The 8,028-nt window shown below is 37.6% G+C and overlaps 1 protein-coding gene across 1 annotated transcript; it reads right to left on the bottom strand.

Annotated features, from left to right (window-relative positions):
• Nucleotides 1-2,844: 2,844 nt before the first annotated feature.
• Nucleotides 2,845-6,547, bottom strand: LOC103718388 (galactoside 2-alpha-L-fucosyltransferase-like). The gene is made up of 2 exons (XM_008807183.3): nt 6,170-6,547; nt 2,845-4,509 (listed from the first exon to the last, which is right to left on the bottom strand). The coding sequence occupies exons 1-2, from the start codon at nt 6,384-6,386 to the stop codon at nt 3,056-3,058; spliced, it is 1,671 nt and encodes a 556-aa protein (XP_008805405.3). The 5' UTR covers nt 6,387-6,547; the 3' UTR covers nt 2,845-3,055.
• Nucleotides 6,548-8,028: the final 1,481 nt, after the last annotated feature.

Raw genomic sequence — 8,028 nt, 5'->3', positions numbered from 1 at the left:
CCGTGAACCTTATATTTTTGGAAGTGCTTGAAATACTATTTTGAAACCATGCATGTCTATCAAATATTTGAAAAATTTTGGATACTCATGTATGATTTGAGGATTTCATAAACTATTTGAGCCATCAATACAATTGGCAAAATAAGATGAAATTGTATTAGTAAAATTATTGTGTGTTAGTTTTGGACTCTCAATCTAGTGACATTTAGGACCTTGCCAACAAAGGCTCTATGTTGGCACTTTATAATTTGTTCTAAAACTTGGTCACTTTGGACCTACTTTCAAAGTCAAATAAGGAGTTTTGTACTACTCTGCAAGGGTTGAAAACGATACTTTTGGATCTACTTTGCAGTGTTTAAATAAAGCACTTTGAACCCATTCTAGAAGGATTAAATAGGATACTTTAGGCCTTATCAGAGGAAAAAAATGTAGCCTTAATTTTATAAATTGATGTATTGAGAAACTGTTTTTGGAAACGGACATAAGCAGCTTATTAAACGTGTTTGCATGTATATGAAACTTTGGTTTTGGTAAATGGTTTATAAAATATATTTTAAAATTATATATTTATACAGAAAATAATTTATATACAGCTCTTTAGGATTATATTAGCAATTCTCTAGTTAAATAAATTACGGTGTATCATACATTAATGAGTTCTCAAGCTTCTTTTGTTATACTTGCTTCATTCCCGAGGCATAGAAGGTGACAGGTAGTGACTGGGAAGTTAGGTTAAAGCAAGGTCCTAAATTTATAAAGTTGGACCTGACCCCAACACCATGTTGTATTGAAAGCCTCCTTGCATGACGCTGTGGTTTCGTAAAGCCAGTTGGACCTCTTAAATATTCTAAAAAGTTGGCATGTTGATTAATTTGTAGTTCGAACCTAATGTTTAAAGTAGGTTTGTTTTGGGTTTGGCGTGTCGCCAATCCAATTTTTGAAAATCAAGAATTAGTTCAGAAATTTTTATCCTACCTGTGTTGTTGGAATGGTCAGTATCCTTGCTTCACGTTTTGTCACCTTGTATGCTTGTGGAGACAAACCCTACATGTGTGGTGGGATGCCACATCCCCCATCAAATATCAATGGGCTGGGGGCGTGACAATATATCATTGCCATGCTTTAATGTTGTGCATCAGCTTGTGTGTTTGCCATTACCCTTCATGGCTTGGTTTATGGACAACAATACTCTCTCCATTAATGGTTGGCTCCTCCCAATACATCGCCTTTAGCTTCTCAAAGAAAATAGTTTGTAAAGAAGCTAACAAATACATCTTTCGATCTAACTACAGTTATAATTAAAACAAGTGGTTTTTCAAAATTGATATCGCGCAACAACGTCCCCTTTAAAGAGCACGATAGAAGTTGGTTTAATGCATCATGAATTGAAATAGGTCCCTTTCAGAAAACTTTGATTTGGATGCCGACCCTTTCATCAGCCTAGGCTAGATAAGCTTGATAATATCCCATAACTAAATTTTGATATATATTTTGTGCTTAGTTAAATAGGTCGAGCATGTTAATAATCATTTTAAAGTAATGTTATATATTGTGAAATCTGAAAAACGTGACTAGGCAAATTATAAAAAATCTATTTTGTATGTATTTTTTCTCAGCATGGCTATGATTTGTTCTGGCCCCTGCTAATGGAGATTATTCGTTGGCCCTGTCAACTTGTAATCTGTGAGGAACCGGTTTTGACACCACACCACCGATAATTAGAATAGTAGTTTTTGGACACTGTTGCTATCAGTGGTTAACAATAGTGGTTTTTGGCACTTTGTGTGACCCATGCCACTAGGTTACATGGCTATAGCCTATTGATGTTGGAATTCTAATATCAAAGTTTTTATGAAAATGCTTAATAAATTTTTAAAAATATATATTTATTTGTGATTTATTTTTCAGTCATTATTTTGTATTTTAATTAATTATCTGACATGCTTTGACCCCACTCCGAGATATTATGTTGCTTACTGGGCTAGTATAGCTCATTATCATATTTTTTTTTATTTTTTAGATCCAGATGCATAGACACCTGACCATTCGAGACTTGGGGAGTTCGCTAAATTTTCTGATGATTCCTTCAGTTATTGGCATTTTAGATAAACTAGTTAAAGTATTGGATTTATGTTGACTTATGGTACTTTTGAAACTTTAGAAAATTGCTTTGAATAAATTATTGATTAAAAAAAATTAGGAATTTGTCATTGCTTTGATATGGTCTGTAGCCTTGCATGCCCATGTGGTTCGCTATGCAGGCGTGCGGCATCTGTCGCACTCTGGACTCGAGGCGTGACCCAACAAAGCTTGAAACTCTGATCATATCTATCTCTTGGTGCCTCTGGTGGAAACAAACAATGATTTTTTGTTTTTTTTTTGGCATGAAAATCTCTGCATTCTAATAAAAGGCATTTTGTTTCTCTTCTTGTGGAGTGACATTGTTCCTCGGACAGATGTCTGGTTTTTACCTTCTCTGTAATGACTTATCCCCCCCTTCCTTCTTGTAAACCCCCACTTTTGATGAAAAACTTTTGTTGCTTCCCATCTTCTGAGTCAGAGCTTTTGTAAGGTTTCATATCTTTAATAAAGGCAGTTGGAACCTTTGCTCTTGCTTAAAACAAAGATTTAATACCCCCCTCCAAAAGAGAGATTCTGCCATGGAGAAATTGGAGGCTATTAGAACTGTCCAAGCTTTTGCATGCCTTAATCCTTTCATCATCTATCTATAGGTTTAGAATCAATGCTTGTATTCAAACTTATCATAGATCACATTATATTATCGATCAGTTTATCTAATCCAGATGTACAAAAAATGACTAAATTCCTTCAAGGAAAGTCTCAGAATAATAAAGGCTGCAAATTTGATCTGATATTGCGCATGAAATTATAAGGTTATGCTTTGGTCATGTCATCCACTTACATTTTTCGAACTATATACAACGCAATTAACTAGTGGAGTTCTATCAAATATCTAGTGACTTTTGTACAATCAAAGCATATATCTAGTAGGATCTCTAGCATATCCAAATGCGAAGTCGGTAAGAAACAGCCACTAAGCTTCATGAACCAGCTTGAGGCCTGAGCTCAAATCTTCACAATGCCTCACATACGAGACCAGTACCTTATCAACATCCCTCTTGCCATTGCAGGAGCAAGTGGGAGGGTTATGAAAACAAGGGTCCATTGATAAGGCTCGACGGCAAGGAGGATCTGGCATCGTCATGTTCTCAGACCTGATCAAAATCCATGGCTTCAAACCCCCAAGACCTTGAGCCACGTATCCAAATGTCGACCAGGCGCTTGTAACCAACACATCTGTCAAACTCAGAAGATAAATCTCTGCCCATGCTTTCTTGTTGTGCGTCTCCTCTTTCGTCTGCTGGACTTCTTCATGGCTTGGTTGATAAACACCAACAATCTCACCAGTAACAGCCGGGTGCTCGTAGTACATTGTCTTCATCTTCTCATAGACTTCAGAGTGCAAACAAGTTACAAGAACAGCTTTCGATACTACTTTATTTGTAGTCGAAACAATTGGTTCTTTGAGATTGACATCAGGCAGCAAATTTTCCCTTAAAGAACATGCAAGTATCTGATCCAACATATGCATGAATGGACTACCTCTGTTAAAAATTCTTATTTGGATGCCTACCCTTTCCTTGGCCTTTGCAAGATAAGCTTGATAATACCTGGTTATCATATCCCACACTGTATTGGTTGGGTGGAAAAGATAACGTCCCAAATGATGAAAAACAGTATCTCTCTTGGGGAATAGCCTGCTTAATTCTTCTTCATATGATGGAATTGAAAAGAGAGATGGTGCAAAGTAATTGTCTGATTCAATAACCAGCCAAGGGATCTTCCGAAGAAATTGTTGATCATCTTCACAGAAGAAATGCATATCAAAGTCATCATAATCATGAAAAAGATAAAGATAGACAGTAGCAGGCGGTCGCTGCGCTGCAGCATCATCACTACTGTTAGCACTAGCTTTTCTTCTCAACATTTTGCCGTAACACCGAGGATTTGTGCGGCTAAATTTCGGGAACCCCTTCATGGGAAAGTCAGAAGGAAGAAGCCATGAGGTATGAGGAAATGGCTCGCAAAAGAGGTCTCTCATGCTAGCATCTGGGTGGATAAGTAAGACCCTGTTGGTAAGGAGAGCATAAAGAAAAGCTGAAGCAAGAGTTAGCATCCTGTTCCCTAAGCCACTGAACGGTATCCATACAACGTAGTTGCACCCGGCAGTCCCGTTGTTGTGACGATTCTTCAACTGTTCTATGGTTTTGTTGTACAATGCTGTGTTTGGCCCACATCTCCTATGGAGGGCTTCGTACTTTCTCAGCCTCCTTGATAGATAATGGGAAAGTAAGTGAGGTGATGCTTTCCGGTATGATGCAGATTGATATCGGCTCAAACAGGTTCCTTCATGAAACCCAGCAGGTAATAGACCCCCAAGAAGCTTATCTTTTGGTCCGTTAGATGCAACAAAGCCATCTTCTAAACCTACAAGTGATACACATACACATACTTAATGAGCTAGGGCATGGGGAAAAGGTACAAGGAAATGTATACTGGAAGCCTGTTTGGTCGCTAGTAGATTAAGATGCCAAGTAAGTGAGGTGACATGGAGCTGGAATTGCAGCAAGTGTAAGTTGCAATATCTTTTACACCAAAGTAAAGTTTATAGGGTATGTTTGGTTACAGGATAAACCATCAAAACATGGTTACTTAAAGAGTTATTTGCTCAGGGGGCCAAAACATGAGACAATCTGGGTCTCTTTCCATCCTACCATAAAGGAAACTGAGGTGATCTCTCTTCTATCCTACTTTTATACACTTCTTATTCCACTAACCTATAAAATTTCAACCAAATACCAAAGTTTACTAAGCCAGGGATAAAGACGACATGTGATAATTAGGGTTAGCTGATTGGGGTTTGCTTTCCCGCAACCAAATTGGGTCCCATTAGGTATAAAAATCTGACTTGTGTTAGGTCTAACACCTCATGCACTGCCGTGCCAAAAAAAAAATATGGTTTCCCAAAAATAGGCAAGATTGCAAGAGGGCAAAATAAGAATTGTCTCCCAATCATTAAATCACAAAACCTACACATTATGAATTGGTTCATTCCATGTATAACTCCCGTTCAAGGACGGTGTAAATGCTAAGTTCGTACAGTTTTTGGCAGTTATGCCAAATAACTTGGGATCGAGTCCTACCATCATCAGGGTTCAGTGAGTTACGGGCATTTGCGAGAGGACCAACCATATTATATAGCCCATTACCTATGAGCCCTTTCCCAAAGAAAAAAAAAAAGCTTAAAAAAATATTGTTTTCTGATAATTTTGTAATATTTGCTTTATTTATTCACTATTCATCTAATGAACTATTTATCACTTCAAACATAGAACTCTATAGCATTTTGAGAGTAATACTTTATTTTGTAAAAGTTAACATAATAAATCATATTTCTTCTACAATATATTGACAAATAACAATGTCAGATGGGATCCAAATCAGTAGATTCTTTCATGGCTAGAATTCGAAACCTTGGTTTTGGAGTGGCAAAATAAGATTGGCACTTTAGAAGGAAACAGCCCCACTTGCAAAAAGGCTACAAGATATATTTGGATTGAAGTCATCACATATGAGAAGCGTGCATGTACTAGGCTTTTACTGACCTCTTTTATCCAACTTCAGCTTTCGTACCAACCTAGCGGTCAAAATCCTCTCTTTATGGAAAAACTATCATTGCTTTCAATAGACTATAATATAATTGTGAAACCTGAGCTAATAACAACTTATAGGCCTTCCTATCTAGCTTTGTCCTTGAAACGGGATAGGTCAATACCAAATGTATTCGGGTGAGTTTGTGGGTTCAATGAACGGGCATTCTATCAGGATTTTGACCAAGTTTGTTCAAGTGAAATCAAACTAACAGAACACCAACAACAACCAAAATAATAACAACTACAACGACAACAATTAATTAATTTTATAAAATCAATCATTTCTGAAAATTATTAATTAATATTGTAATTGAAAAATGATGAAAACGAGTACTGTCTCCCATGCATAATGCATTGTGCTTTGGGCCTAATACTAGAACACAATGTTGAAAATATCCTGGCAAATGACTTTAAGAATGTGAACAAAAGTTTACCTCCTCTCGCCCATACTCGAACTTCACGAAGCCAAATTGGCAATGGGCTTTGGTAGCCTCCAAGGATGGTAAATACGGGAGGCATAACCACCAAAAAAGCCATTAAGATAAACCCAAGCCCTAGGGTTCCTTTGAGGAGTCTCTTCTCTGGCACTCCCGAATTAAGGAAGCTGGTAGATGGTTGCTGATTCCGGGATGGCTTCGTAACTATACTCATTTCTCTTTAACAAAGGCAAATAAAAATTTTGAAACAACTTGAGTGATATCTTAATTACCAGACAAAGTTATTGTATCAAAGGATTTCTAGTCGTGAAGCTAGGGTGGGGCCCAAGGGGGTGGAGGGGAATCCCTAAAGATCCAAAAACTCGCCATAATCTCTTGTGAAGATTTCATTGGCCTCTCCTATAGTTTCTGCTGACTCCACTCTAAAATTTCTCCATGCCTACAACCCTCCTTAACTTTCGACTACTTTTTGTGGTTCTCCATCTCTCCTAATTTTTCTGAGGACCCAATATTTCATCTCCTCCCATGTGGCCTGAGAAACTTTTTGCATGACTAATTCAGCGGTGCAAAAAATCAGCTCGCGATTTGCTTCTTAAAAATGATCACTCAAATCAATGCAATTTTAACAACCCTCCATTCTTAGGACAGGGGTTGTATCTTTCGAACCAAAGAATGATTCACTTTCCTTCACATGAATCCCACTGAATCACAAAATGGTCGCTTCAAGATCTATGCAGAGAAATGAATGAAGGAGCACAAGTTACTTGGAGATCTGTACAGGTACGATCTAGTGGTTGATGTCATGAAAGAAGATCAATTATTTTGTCGTGCAAAAAATACAACCCAAACCCGGCCCCATTCCTACTTTATGCCAGTCTATCTTCAAAATACTAGGATTGGTCATCAACAGGATTGATTAAATGATGCATGACTTTTTGTGGATAGATAATATTTTTGTAATATAAAATAATATTATTATAATATAGCATAATAGTAATATAATTATTAGAGTAAATTAATATTTGGTAATATAACATAATATTAAATTATTTAACATAACATATTAATGTATTATGATATAATGTAATATATATTATATTTATAGTATAATACAATAATAAAGGTATAAAATATTATAATTATTAGTATAAATTAATTTCTCATAATATAACATAATATTAAATTATTTAAAATAACATAATAATGTATTATAATGTAATGTAATATAATATAATATTTATAGTATAATACAATAATAAAGGTATAAAATATTATAATTATTAGTGTAAATAATTAATAATATTGAAATATATTTATTTATTATCTTATTTATTCATTCATTCATTCATTTATATAAATATTTATTTATTTATTTATTCATTTTTTATTTTTAAAATTATCTTTTCTTCTCTTTTTTCCTTTCCCTTTCTTCTTTTTTTTCTTTTTCCTTTTCTTTTCTTTTTTTCTTCTCTTCTTCTCCTTCCTTCCTCTCCCCCGTTCTCCTTTCTTCTCCTCCCGCGCAGCCGGCGGCGCTGGAAGAGGGCCAGGCTGCTGCGGCCGCGGGAGGGGGCCGTGCCGGGGCCGCCGACGGCCGTGGGATGGGGCCGGGCCGTGGCCGGCAGTGCCCGCGGCAGTCTCGGCGGCCGCGGCTGGCCACCTGGGAAATGCTCTCCTCCCGCGAGGCCGACAGCGCCGGGCCGTGGCGGACGCGGGAGGGGGGCGGGTTGTGACCGCCGGCAGCCGCAGGAAGGGGGAGGGCGCCCCCTTCTTCTTCCTGTTCTTCGGCCCCTCCCCATCGTGGGAAGGAGGAGGGCACCGGGCCTTTCCGTGACAGGGGCATCATCGCCGGCGGCGGC

This window comes from Phoenix dactylifera, unplaced genomic scaffold (genome assembly GCF_009389715.1).
Source record: "Phoenix dactylifera cultivar Barhee BC4 unplaced genomic scaffold, palm_55x_up_171113_PBpolish2nd_filt_p 000516F, whole genome shotgun sequence".
In the NCBI taxonomy this organism is placed as follows: Eukaryota; Viridiplantae; Streptophyta; class Magnoliopsida; order Arecales; family Arecaceae; genus Phoenix; species Phoenix dactylifera.
Note: the sequence above shows the minus strand (reverse complement) of the source record. Positions and strands in the feature narration are given on the sequence as shown.

Coding starts and splice junctions, on each gene's coding strand:
- LOC103718388 (XM_008807183.3), bottom strand. CDS start 6,386: ATGAGTATAGTTACGAAGCCATCCCGGAATCAGCAACCATCTACCAGC. Junction 4,510..6,169: donor TCGAGTATGGGCGAGAGGAG/GTAAACTTTTGT, acceptor TATCACTTGTAG/GTTTAGAAGATGGCTTTGTT.